Source organism: Mercenaria mercenaria, chromosome 4, assembly GCF_021730395.1.
Source record: "Mercenaria mercenaria strain notata chromosome 4, MADL_Memer_1, whole genome shotgun sequence".
NCBI lineage: Eukaryota > Metazoa > Mollusca > Bivalvia > Venerida > Veneridae > Mercenaria > Mercenaria mercenaria.
In genome coordinates, this window is record NC_069364.1 from 38429844 (window position 1) to 38444454 (window position 14611).

General features: G+C 35.1%; 1 protein-coding gene across 7 annotated transcripts in view; it reads right to left on the reverse strand.

Moving 5' to 3' along the window:
• The window catches only part of LOC123551482 (protein still life, isoform SIF type 1-like), a 157603-nt gene that overhangs the window by 117979 nt on the left and 25013 nt on the right, over nt 1–14611 (reverse strand). For 5 of the 7 annotated variants that reach the window (XM_053540950.1, XM_053540949.1, XM_053540944.1 and 2 more), the window contains exons 3-4: nt 5071–5252; nt 3542–3663 (exon numbers count right to left, since the gene is read on the reverse strand). In XM_053540950.1, the coding sequence (XP_053396925.1) occupies nt 3542–3663; nt 5071–5252 (304 nt within the window). Of the gene's footprint in view, nt 1–3541; nt 3664–5070; nt 5253–10738; nt 10867–12211; nt 12367–14611 lie in introns of those variants that run through there. The other 2 variants (XM_053540946.1, XM_053540948.1) reach the window with 2 other exon arrangements.

Sequence of the window (14611 nt, forward strand, 5' to 3'; positions counted from 1 at the left end):
AGCAATTTGGTAGAGTTTCACACATAGAAAATATCTGTGACATAATTTTGAGATTGGGCCAGTGTTCCTGACAATAATGCATACAGGAAATACTATATATAAACAAGAGCACCGCCTTGTGGGTGCTGACGCTCATCTGATTTTTTTTGTGTAATAGAAATATTGTCCTACCCATGATTTTCTAAGTCTAAAAAGGGCCATCATTCTTGCAAAAAGCAGGATAGAGTTACGTTTCTTGATGTTCAGTGTCCACTTATGATGGTGAAAAACTGTTGCAAGTTTTAAAGCAATAGCTTTGATAGTTTATGAGAAAAGTTGACTTAAACATAATACTCAACCAAGAAAATTATTTTCTAAGTCCAAAAGGGGCAATAATTATTGCAAAAAGCAGGATGGAGTTATGTTGCTTGCTGTACAGGGTCAGCTTATGATGGTCAACCAGTGATGCAAGTTTCAAAGCAATAGCTTTGATAGTTTAAGAGAAAAAGTTGACCTAAACATAAAACTTAACCAAGAAATCTGATATTTTCTAAGTCCAAAAGGGGCCATAAATCTTGCAAAAAGCAGGATGTAGTTATGTTTCTTGCTGTACAGGGTCAACTTATGATGGTGAACAAGTGTTGCAAGTTTTAAAGCAATAGCTTTGATAGTTTAGGATAAAAGCTGACCTAAACATAAAACTTAACCAAGAAAACTGATTTTCTAAGTCCAAAAGGGGCAATAAATCTTGCAAAAAGCAAGATGGAGTTATGTTTCTTGATGTACAGGGTCTGCTTATGATGGTGAACAAGTATTCCAAGTTTCAAAGCAATAGCTTTGATAGTTTAGGAGAAAAGTTGACCTAAACATAAAACTTAACCAAGAAATCTGATATTTTCTAAGTACAAAAGGGGCCATAAATCTTGCAAAAAGCAAGATGGAGTTATGTTTCTTGCTATACAGGGTCAGCTTATGCTGGTGAACAAGTATTCCAAGTTTCAAAGCAATAGCTTTGATAGTTTAGGAGAAAAGCTGACCTAAACATAAAACTTAACCAGGCAACGCCGACGCCGACGCCAACAACCGCTCAAGTGATGACAATAACTCATCATTTTTTTTCAAAAAATCAGATGAGCTAAAAAGTGACTATCCCCTTTGATTGTGATGTTTTTGACAAATTAGAACTTAAACAAGCTTGGTTTAATGTTAAATTACTTCCCTTTGTAGTTATAACAATAGTTAAGTTCACCTGCTACCAAATGAAAATATGACTAGATATTCAACTTATTCTTTTTTATGAATGAAAGTGTGGGGTTGGATGGGTACCCATTCCCCATCTCACAGATGAAAAAGCGGACAAGCGTTTTTACCTTCAGGTGATGGATCAAGGGAATATAGCCACTTTACTTTCTTTTCAATTTTAAACAGAGTAGCCTCCCTTCCCTACTGTAAGATTAATGCCACAGCAGTTAGATCTAATTTTCTAGACAATGCAAAACTAAATTGTCTGCTCTTAACCAGTTACTATATCTTATAATTCTATTGGAGTGAATAATTAAAAAAGTGGCCTTTAGTGTTTATTTTCATGAGCAAATGATTGTATCTGTAAGTACTATTTTACACACGCACATACAAATTTATTACTACAAAGTACAAATCAGAAATGTAAATTGTACCTGGCAGGTACAATCAGAAATATACATGAAGGTATAATTTGTACCTTGGGGTCAAAATACTTTTGTATCTGCAGTTAAAGATCAGTAATATACATGTCATGAAGGTATAAATATTTTGTATCTGCGAGTATACTATTACAACAGAAATATACATGGAGGAACCTCTAAGGAATATCCTTGTCAATTTTTATCAACTTTGGCCAAGAAATTTTACAAGAGACTGTGTCTGAAGAAGATAGCTGATGAAAGCGGGATGGACAGAAAACAAATTGTGACTGATCACAAATGCCTATCTTGAGCTTATTGTGCTGTGCTTAGCTAAAATGGTTCATGTGCAATACTTCAGATTTTCAAAGTTCCATCAATTTAATTGTATAATATATGAAAACCGAAATCAACTTCTAACTGCAAAATTTAATAACAATGACCTTGATCTTGATCAAATGCTTTTCTGTCTATTTTTAAACAAGAGAATGGGCCTTACTTGCTCACCTATGGAGGGTGCTGACCTCTTGAATTAGCTTTTTGCAAAATTTTGTTGTAATACTCCTAAAATATTCAACCATTTGAACAAAATTTATAGTTCAGTCCTTCATTCATAAAATTTTGTATGTTATTATCCTGATGAAGACTCATATTAGAGTCGAAACTAGTTGATCATAATTAAAAATTGTGTAATATATCCGCTGTTTTTCGACATGTTGTCCCTCATATTGGTTTTATTTCTTAAAAATTTATACAGGTCTAACTAAGGGTAAAACAGATCAAGTTTGGTCATATTAAAATGTTCCATGACAAGAAGTTGTTTAAAAGTCTTCCTATTTTAAACTCTGACGGTTTCATCTGCAGTTAAAGCTACTCGTCCCAGTTTAGGTGAAATTTTTCAACATGTTATTTCCAACAAGTTTAGCAAAGAATGTATAATTATGACACTGAAAAATGATAAAGTGGGTGAAAATAAAAGTTAGATATTGGTAAAAATGCAAGGAGAATTTAACTTTTCTGCTATATTTCAAAAGCATTGCAATGGTTTACTACCTTCTGCACAATATTTATGGTCATTTATAAGTATATCTTGCAAAAATCTTCTGTCAATAAGTTTGTATCACTAGTAACGTTCAGAGTACTCACTTTTTATAGATTTTTAGCAGAAATTATTTTTCACCTAAAATGTGCAGGTTAGTCCTTTCAAGTGGATCCATCTCACCACCATTAGAGAGGTCCATACTTGAATGGTACAGACAAATTCAATGAAGAGTCATCAAATGATTCATGACGAGTTGTTGCCTAAGCTAATTTTATAGGTATGCATTTGTTTGTTGGGGCTAGTCCCTCAGGTTATCTGTTTAGCATATTTCAAAGGGTCATAACTCCTAAATGGGGTTTGGAACAATCACATCCTGATACATATGTGCAAATGTACTTCATATTAATAAACTTCTGTAAGTTTGGATCAGATCCCTGGAAAACTGTAAGAGATGTTATCTGGACAATGCTTATATTAGAATTGCACAATATACAATATTGTATGAAATTTCAAAAGGCCATAACTTTTAAACCAAGCAAGGTACTTTCATGTCATCAAAATTTATCCAACAACATTAACCTTTAGGGACAAGGCTAACATAAGCATTGAACAATACACAGCATTCTGTAAAATTTCAAAGGGCCATAACTTAAACTTGGCATGGAACTGAAATATTTTGCATGAGCAAGAAAATTCCAAAACTGTAGTAAGAAGGTTAGGTAAGCTCACTTAAGACCATAATAAGCCCACTTAATCTCAGGCAGGCTACAATAATCTTAAGTAAGCTTCTCTGAGTAACATTACCTTAGGCTGATTTAAGATACATACAGGTGCGGTTACATACAACGTAAGAGCTTACCGAACAGCTATCTCGGAATCTTTTTGCATCTTGAGATGTTGTGAAGTTGAGACCCCACTCACTGTTGTTTGGTGTGTCTCGCCAGTGCACAAAACAGTCGGTAGCTGGGCAGAGGATTGTTCCTGCAGAATATAAGCATGTGAAATTTAGTTGTGTAAGGCTGAAAATAGTAAAAGTTTGGTTCCTCTTGTGCTACACTCCTGTAAACCTACGAGAAAAATTAAGTAACTTTTGAGAACTTTGCCTAGCAATGAAATATTTTACAAAAACACATTTTACTTTCCTTTATATTTATTACACACTAACTAAATTGTTTTATGTTAACATCTATAGTACCTACAGTGCAAATATTTTTAATGGGAATATAACAAAAAGATTACAGACTAGTATATTATGATTTGACTTTAAAAGATGTATATGCTAGTATGAAATGCCAAATATGTAAGCTCAAGGCCAAGGTTTTAGACTACAACATTTTTAAAGTTTTACATATATTATAATATAAGTCTAAGTAAAAGAGTAATAACCCCCATGGATGGTGTAAGTACTGACCAAAGGGGCATTGACCCCCATGGATGAGGCCAGTTTTGACCCCAGGGGCAAGATTTAAACAAATTTGTCAGAAGACCACTTTACAATGTTACAAGCCAAATATCTCAGTCTCAGGACTTGAGGTTATAGACAAGAAGATTTTTTAAGCTTTTATTATAGTCTATGTAAAACAGGTGAACCCAAGGAAGGGGCCAATTCTGATTCAAGGAGCATGATTTGAAGACATTTGTCAGAGGACCACTACATGATGTTACAAGCCAAAAACCTAATAGGCTCAGGGCACTACTATTTAAAACAAGATTTTCAGAAATAAGCCTGTGTAAAATAAGTCAACCCCAGAGTGGGGCCAATTTTCTGCCAAAGGGCATAATTGAATAAACTTGGTAGAGGACCACTACACAATACTACATGCCACATATCTAAGTTCAGGGCATTTCAGTTTAAAAGAAGAGGCTTAAACAGGCTTAAAGAGGACATTGACCTTCGACCTTGCTTACACCATGAATGACAAAGCTAAACACTGGACAAGAACTCCTAATGGATATTCAATAAAGGGAGATAATTCTAAAAGTAAGACGGGCAGATTTAAGGTTTTTGCACATAACACATCATCATGTTAAGCTGACCATTTTTGTGAAGTTTTTTTCTTTTTACATCATTCTACGAACAACAGTGACCTCGTTCTTTTTGTTGCTTTTTTTTTTATTTCAGGTTACTTAGTTTTGAACTTGATCTAGATTTTACACAGGAAAACTTATGAAGATCAAATACAAATGACTGGCCTGCAGAGTGTTAACAAGACTTTTCCATAATATGACTTTGTGACCTAGCTTTTGACCTTAGGTATCCCAGTTTTAAACGTGAGCTAGATATCAACAGGCTCCTGAGCAGTTACAACACCTTAGTGGTCCTACTCTTAATAAGGTAAAACAAATCATGCTGACTTCCCTAAACTTTACCACATAATATCAACAAACCTGGCTGGACAATTTTAATGTCAAAGATCTTTTCAACATGTCTGTTGTAGGCTGTAACCTGGTAGATAGTTTTTGGAGAGTCCTCCACACAGGTAATGTTGATTGGTACCACATCGTCAGACACACGCTTCCACTGCATATAGTCTCCATGCCCAACCACATGAAATATCTCCGCCCACAGTCTGTCAAAAAAGAAAAAAGCACTTTAAAATGTTATGAAGGTGATTAATATCCCAAGACGCAGCTTTGGTACAGGGAAAGGGGACAGACCTAGTGACCTGGGTCTTGAATTCTGCATGTTGTCTTGATGAAATAGATAATTTATGCTAGTTTTATGAAAATCTATGTGCTGTTACAAGATATGAAGCAAACAAAAAAATAAGCTATATGACCACTAAGATCCAATCTTGACCTTGGACCAAGGAACCTGGGACATGTGCTCTGTTTATTGTCTTGATGAGGTAAAGTTTTATGAAAGTCCTTCCAACTGTTAAGAAATTACAGATCTGCTTAAATTTATATGTTCCGTTTTGGCACCAATGACATTCACAAAAGTTGCAAAACCAATTTATGTAAGGGATTAGATGTAATTATTGCACTGAGGGCTCTTAGAATTTGAACAAATGTTTTGATTAGTGTCAGGCAGAACTTAATATGTACCGTGTACTGCTGCAGCCAGTGGCAGGTGGAGTTTACTGGAATGTAGAAATTCAATGAATTATTTAGAACTACTTGCAATTTTGTATGCCATACAATCACTTTATGCCACTAAGATGAATGGTCATGCAACGTTTCTGTCTGATAATGTCTCGACTGTTGCCTTTCTCAACAATATGGGTGGCATAACTCTGAAGTCGATAGATCATTTGGTTTCTTAAAATATGCAGCTGGTGTCTTCACAAAAATGTTTGTACTTCATAGGCATAGGAAAAAGAGATCAATATAATTGCACCTTTACTAATCCTACCAGGTGTTCTGTATTACAAAAGTGCTTCTACTGTGACATTTCGATACAAGCAAAACTGTAATATCTGCACTATAAAATACTTACTGATATTTCATTTTATTATCGGCTTGTTAAAAGTTATTTTTTACCATAAGTAAGTTGACAAAATCATAGGAACCAGTGGTTCAGGGTTAAATCAAACACATATTAATAAATCCTAAACGATTTTGTTGTGCAAAAATGTAAATTATTGTGTTTTAAACCGTTTTCGTTTTCTACTCTATTGTGTAACTGCAAGGGAAGTAAACTAATAAATATCTCTGCTTTAAAGTACTAGCCCAAGGCAAGAGTTGACATTCTTTGCGGATCACAACTTTGAGTTAAATATTAAAATTTCTGTTATTGATATTAGCAAAACTATCATGCATTGCACATTTGTGAAATCATTTTTGTTAATTTCAAGGACTTGGAAATCAATTTCTAGACTTTATTTAATGTATTTCTATCAATGCAAATGTTAGGGTCTATCTCTATACTTCAGCTATACATATTCCTCACTCAGCAAATGTTCATGCCAATTTTTACTGGCTCCATTTAGTGCATGCTGAAATCAGACTTTTTTCGCCATTTATCACTTTTTTCACCACCACATTGATTTTTTGCTTTAATGCTGAATAAGCATTCTAAAAAAAGTTTCTTGGTTCCCTGAAACAAGAGCTTTTCAAGTACATGCTGTTTCCCTATCCTGACAGGACTATCATTCTTATTTATTTCCTCCTTTAAAGGCAGTTCTGGATATTCAGATCAAATTTTTTTCTACAATGTAGATTTCAAAGCTTTTGAATATACTTAAAACATGCGGCAAATAAAAAAAGAACGGCTCATGTGCTTGGTTTTTGATAGACTGAACTGAAAAATTTGGGCCTCACACAAGTTTTCATAAAGGGTGTCTATGGGAAAATCACGATTTTAATCACATTTTTTCGTGGACCAAAATTTTTCTACAATGTAGATTTTAATGAAACAATTGTAAATAAAAATATGGACTATAACATGGTAAAATAAAATACACAGGTTCGTGTGCTTGATTTTGAGATATTTGCCAATGATTAAAGCACTGTCTGTAAGCTACATGTTGATTTTAAGACATTATTTCGAATAATTTTCCGAGGCAAACCTTTCAACATCATATTTTATCTTTAGAATGATAGTAATGTTGTCGTTTTAATAAATTTACTCAGAAGTTGCCTCAAATTATTAAAACGAATTTCATATCCATGTATCGAGTCCATGCTTTTTCTATGTTATCCGGATAAATGACGTTACGTCATTACTGCTGCTTTGTCAAACACAGAACTACCTTAATTTAACTGTAAGAGTTCTTAAAAAGGTTTTAGCTGATCAAGTGAATGAAGCTTATATTTGAGCCGTGCCATGGGAAAACCAACACAGTGGCATCTGCGCAGTCTGGTCAGGATCCATGCTGTTTGCTAACAGTTTCTCTAATTGCAGTAGGCTTTAAAAGCGAACAGCATGGATCCTGACCAGACTGCGCGGATGTGCAGGCTGGTCTGGATCCATGCTGGTCGCAAACCCACTATGTTGGTTTTCTCATGGCACGGCTCATTTGTCTTTCCATTTTGGAAATCTCAATCATTGTTTTTCCTTTCAGGTTGACACAGCACCCACAGAGATCTTTTAACACTAGCTCACAACGGGGCAAGTCACCCCTTCACAAGGTGCAGAAGACTGCTGTTGTAGTATCAGACAGGGCTTCCAGAACCCAGCATCTGTTAAAATCCTCTCCTTCTAGAGTTTTGAACAAGAAAACAGTATCTGCTAGCTTGGAACAGAATGATGGTTTCTTAGGTGCATTCAGGGAAGAAATAATCCCTGTTCAATGTCTGAAATTACTGTGGTGACTTATCTGAATTCTCTTTACCACAAACAGAAAGTGCAGTCAGGTTTTAAGTACTCATAAACTTTGATAAAGCCCCTTGTTTACATGTTTTAACTGTCCTGTTACTAGCAGGTTTACAAAGGGCATTTTTTTCCTGTTACAAGCAGGTTTATGAAGAGAATTTTTGTCCTGTTACAAGCAGGTTTATGAAGGTTTTTTTTTGTCCTGTTACAAGCAGGTTTATGAAGGGCATTTTTGTCCTGTTATAAGTATGTTAATGATGGGTATTTGTGCCCTGTTAATAGCAATTATAAAGGGCATTTTTGTTATTAGTAGGTTTATGAATGGCATTTTTGTCCTGTTAATAGCAGGTTTATGAAGAGCATTTTTGCCATTACCAGCAGGTTTATTAATAGAATTTTTGTCCTGTTACAAGCAGGTTTATTAAGAGAATTTTTGTCCTGTTACAAGCAGGTTTATGAAGGAAATTTTTGTCCTGTTATTAGTATGTTAATGAAGGGTATTTGTGCCCTGTTAATAGCAATTATAAAGGGCATTTTTGTCCTTTTATTAGTAGGTTTATGAATGGCATTTTTGTCCTGTTAATAGCAGGTTTATGAAGAGCATTTTTGCCATTACCAGCAGGTTTATTAATAGAATTTTTGTCCTGTTACAAGCAGGTTTATTAAGAGAATTTTTGTCCTGTTACAAGCAGGTTTATGAAGGAAATTTTTGTCCTGTTATAAGCATGTTAATGATGGGTATTTGTGCCCTGTTAATAGCAATTATAAAGGGCATTTTTGTCCTTTTATTAGTAGGTTTATGAAGGGAATTTTTGTCCTGTTAATAGCAGGTTTAAATCTTTTGACTGAATTAAAGTTTATTGAACCTTCTTTCTTTCTAAACTGCTGATAAGATAGTTTTTGGAACCAGCATCTAGAGATCTATGAATCTTAATCATATGAATCTGACAGATTTTTATTTTCCTAATCTAGAATGGGTGAAGTCAATTATTTTGTGCTTAAAATTATCATTACTCTGAGCAATGCAGAGGCTTTGTTGGGTGATCCTTCTGACTGTAGACCAATTAACTATCAGCAAAATGTTTTTTCACTGATCAACCCATATAAGATGCCTCAGAAACCTTTTTAAAATTTAAACTAGAAATATGTCCATGGGACACAGATGCCCCCACTACATGACAAAGGACACAGATCAACTTTGGGAAAACAATATGTTGCTATGATAATTTTTTCCTAGGTCAGGGGCCATAACTCCTACAATACTGAATGAATCCGGACGCGAAACCCCAGGTGCACAACTGCACATGCTGACCAACATTCCAGTAAACTTTGGTGACTAGGTCAAATACTTTTGGAGCTACGCGCGACACAACATTAAAATGACCAATTTTTAACTAAGTCAGGGGCCATAACTCCTACACAACTGAATGAATCCGGACGCAAACCCACAGGTGCACAACTGCACATGCTGACCAACATCCCTGTAAACTTTGGTGACTCTAGGTCAAATACTTTTGGAGCTACGCGCGACACAACATTACAATGACCAATTTTTTACTAAGTCAGGGGCCATAACTCCTACAGACTGAATGAATCCAGATGTGAAACCCCAGGTGCACAACTACACATGCTGACCAACATTCCTGTAAAGTTTTGTGACTCTACGTCAGATACTTTTGGAGCTAGGCGCGACACAACATTCTCGGAATGACGGACGGAAGGACAGACAGACGGACAAGGGCAAATCTATATGCCCCCCCCCCCCCCCCATAAAAAAATGTCTTGCAGTTTACATTTCATGTTGTCTTTTGAAGACAGAAGACTTTTGAATACTCATTTCAGTATCATATGTTATACGCATGTACACTGTTATAATGTTGTAATTTGATATTTTTGTCTGATATGCATTAAATTACTTCATTGTTGCACTTTTCAGAGACATGTGAAAGCTGAAGCCTTAATGGAAAATAATGCTTTCCCGTCCAAGCTTGAGTGATCCACCGGGATGATTACTGGAGTACAGCGAGAGGCTGATCATGTATTTTCCCACCCATCATGTACTTTCAGCTTTACTGCTGTTTTTAAAGAGCAAATGAAGTTAATTTTTTTTTTCCGAACCCTGTATTTTGTTATGCTTTTAAGGCAACAATATCTACTCGGCAAGGCTATTTACATCTGATACTTACAGCAAGTCATAAGATTTTTTACTTTCAAAAGAGTGTTCAGGAGCCTAAAGTAGTCACTTAGACATGCTATTATACACACAATCAGCCCCGTCTTTATTCCAGTAATGACCCCAATCCATCACTCGAGCTTCGATTGGGCAACATTTGGTAAATTCCACATAACAGAATAATGTACTTGCAACATTTTGATCATTATTCAAAATGGAAGATCCATGAAAAAATATTTCAGCAAATAATACATGTTAAAAGTTAGCTCAAATAGATTTTAAAAGATTTCTCAAAATCACATTCTTTCATGATAAAAGCTACTACTTGGCATTACTGACAATAAACGTCCCAACGCCTATTATGTCATTTAAACACAATAATGTTTTACAGCATTCCTACAGTAATTTGTTTATTATTTCAGCATAATTTAACCATTTAGGATCAAATCAACTGCATGGTAATAGCACAAGAAGAATGAATATACAAAAAAATTTACTGTGCCATGAATACTGCCACAAAGTCTCAACAACTGCTTCCAACTGGATGAACGCATTTTTAAATTTTATCTATACTACACCCTAAATTTAAATAAAAAGCTTTGTTTCCATGTTTATTATATACTTACTCAAAACAGTTCGGATCAGAAATTTCCATTTATTTAGTTTCAGGCTATCATCTGATTACAATAAACAAAATCCACTCAATATTCAAAACACAACCATGCAAAACTGCAAATTTTGAACACAAATGACAATGGATGACTCCCTCATCTGTACACATTTCTGTGCTAGCCAGGAATCGATGAACGGACAGGGAGAAATAAGTAAATAATGACATATCTCACACTGATAATAGTGGAGCTAACTAATAATTACTCTGATGGTAATATTTCTTCCCAGGAGGCACTGTGTACTACAATAAACCAATCTAACCATCAACATGTTTGGCAATGTGCTGTAAAATATTCCCGTCTGTCATCCATCAATGAACTTTTAAAAAAATCACAATACGAAAGACCTGTCCTATGCAAGACTGTTGTCTCAATATAGACACTAAAGACAAAAGACATAATGGAAAACCTGGAACACTGCAACAATGGCTTGTTGGCAATCTAGAAATAACTTTACCAAAATGGTTGGATGAGGAGTAAAGTTATATACATTTTGTATTTGATGACCATAAATGTCTTGGTGTTGTACATTCTGAACTAGCTGTGACAGCTAAAGATGAGTCCATCAGTGATATTGTTTTAAAGGAATAATGAGAACTGTCACTCTAAATGATATATGCCCTTGAAGCAGACTTTGACACGTCTGCTTAATTGGATGGAAGCAGTAAAAGTGACACAAAATATGTGAAAACTGTGTTCATTATTTACTAAATTGTACCCTAAAATTAAGTAGTGAGTCATAACTGACTGCCCAGGTCACCCTGACATGGTCTCTGTAGTAGCAGACAACAGTTCTTTTATCTTTGTATAAATGTTTCTGACAAAAAAAAAAAGGAAATAGGGGGATTTTTTTCTTAAATAATACAAACATGTGTAGTACGAGTTATGAATGAAAATGGTAGGTTGTCCTCTGTTTCGGTCCAACCTGCCTACCAAGTTTGAAGTTTTGCAGCCGAAGCACTTATCAACAAGAAACCAGTCTGCAGCTCAAGATTACCAAAAACTTGATACTTGTTCTACCAATCTCAAAATAATAAGGGTCATCTACCAGTCATAACCAACCTGCCTACCATGTTTGACATTCCTGATATGATGCATTTCGAATAATCCATTGGAAACCAATTGCTTCCAGCTCAAGGTCACTATGACTCCGAACTTCGGGCAGCCAACCTCAAAATCAATAAGGGTGATCAGTCGGTGAAGTTAGTTTTTGAGAAAAGGTGGACCTAAATAATTTCAACAAACACCAACAATCAAGTGATGACAATACCTCCAAGATTTTTCTTCAAAAAATCTGACGAGCTAATAAAAATCAGGTGGAAAGTAAACTGAAAACTATAATTATTCAGCTGTCACTGATGGGGGCTAAAAATTGTTGCAGATCGAGGTAATCATATCCATAATCTATAAAAAGAAAAATCTTCTTACCCTTTAATAACATCACCAGGAGCGGAGGTAAGTGCCATCTTTTGAACAATTTTAAATGCTCCTAGAGGATGCTTCCAGTGACTTTGCTTAAAATCCATCAAGTTCTTATGTAGTAGAGATTATTTGAAGGAACTACATTTTTCACCCTAAGGGGACCTAACTCCAGTGTTTGTAATGTGTTTAATCCTTAGCACTAGAAATCAGCAACAATTTAGAAAACCAATGTTCTATCACAAAGGCAAATATTATATATATAATAATACAAAGAAAAATACAGTTGAAAACTCAATATCTAGAACTAGTTTATCTAACAACAGCTGTCAGAGGACAGCAACATTGCGATCAACTATTTCTACAGCTTGTCAATTGAATGACTACAGAAGTCAAAAAAGGGGCGCAATTTTGTAAACATGCAAAAAAGAGCTAAAGTGCATGTCAGCTCATCACAGTAGTCATGTGTGTGAAGTTTCAATCCATTCCCAATAGTGGGTACTAAGATACCAGCTTACATACAAAACTCAAACAAAAATTTTAAGTAAAAAAAAAGGGGGCATAATTTAAAAAAAAAAAAAGTAGAGTTATGAAAACCTGTGCAATGCATATCAGATCATCACACTGAACAAGTGTGTGAAGTTTCAATCCATTCCCAATATACAATAAGAGTAAGACAGCTAATGCTCGACTATTCGAACTGTTGTTCCAGAAGCAGAAATATACCTTAAATGTTAAAATATCTATAGAGTTTCAATCCAGTATCTGCATTAGTTGTTGAGATAGTAACTTGCATGCAAAACTTTAACCCTAAGTCCAAAAGGGGGCATAATTTTGCAAAATACATGTCAGAGTTATGGGACTTGATGCTATCAAATAGTTTTATAAATCCAAAGAAAAGAGTGAAGTTTCAGTTCAATATCTGCATTAATTTTGGAGATAGTAACTTGCATGCAAAACATTAACCAGCATTTTTTAAGTCAAAACGGGGGCATAATTTCCCCAAATACATGTCAGAGTTAGGGGACTTGAACAAGTGAGATTGGTTATTGACCTAGAAAAAGAAGAAATAAGTTTCAAAGCTACCATAGATACGAAAGACCTGTCCTATGCAAGACTGTTGTCTCAATATAGACACTAAAGACAAAAGACATAATGGAAAACCTGGAACACTGCAACAATGGCTTGTTGGCAATCTAGAAATAACTTTACCAAAATGGTTGGATGAGGAGTAAAGTTATATACATTTTGTATTTGATGACCATAAATGTCTTGGTGTTGTACATTCTGAACTAGCTGTGACAGCTAAAGATGAGTCCATCAGTGATATTGTTTTAAAGGAATAATGAGAACTGTCACTCTAAATGATATATGCCCTTGAAGCAGACTTTGACACGTCTGCTTAATTGGATGGAAGCAGTAAAAGTGACACAAAATATGTGAAAACTGTGTTCATTATTTACTAAATTGTACCCTAAAATTAAGTAGTGAGTCATAACTGACTGCCCAGGTCACCCTGACATGGTCTCTGTAGTAGCAGACAACAGTTCTTTTATCTTTGTATAAATGTTTCTGACAAAAAAAAAAAAAGGAAATAGGGGGATTTTTTTCTTAAATAATACAAACATGTGTAGTACGAGTTATGAATGAAAATGGTACGTTGTCCTCTGTTTCGGTCCAACCTGCCTACCAAGTTTGAAGTTTTGCAGCCGAAGCACTTATCAACAAGAAACCAGTCTACAGCTCAAGATCACCAAAAACTTGATACTTGTTCTACCAATCTCAAAATAATAAGGGTCATCTACCAGTCATAACCAACCTGCCTACCATTTTTGACATTCCTGATATGATGCATTTCGAATAATCCATTGGAAACCAATTGCTTCCAGCTCAAGGTCACTATGACTCCGAACTTCGGGCAGCCAACCTCAAAATCAATAAGGGTGATCAGTCGGTGAAGTTAGTTTTTGAGAAAAGGTGGACCTAAATAATTTCAACAAACACCAACAATCAAGTGATGACAATACCTCCAAGATTTTTCTTCAAAAAATCTGACGAGCTAATAAAAATCAGGTGGAAAGTAAACTGAAAACTATAATTATTCAGCTGTCACTGATGGGGGCTAAAAATTGTTGCAGATCGAGGTAATCATATCCATAATCTATAAAAAGAAAAATCTTCTTACCCTTTAATAACATCACCAGGAGCGGAGGTAAGTGCCATCTTTTGAACAATTTTAAATGCTCCTAGAGGATGCTTCCAGTGACTTTGCTTAAAATCCATCAAGTTCTTATGTAGTAGAGATTATTTGAAGGAACTACATTTTTCACCCTAAGGGGACCTAACTCCAGTGTTTGTAATGTGTTTAATCCTTAGCACTAGAAATCAGCAACAATTTAGAAAACCAAT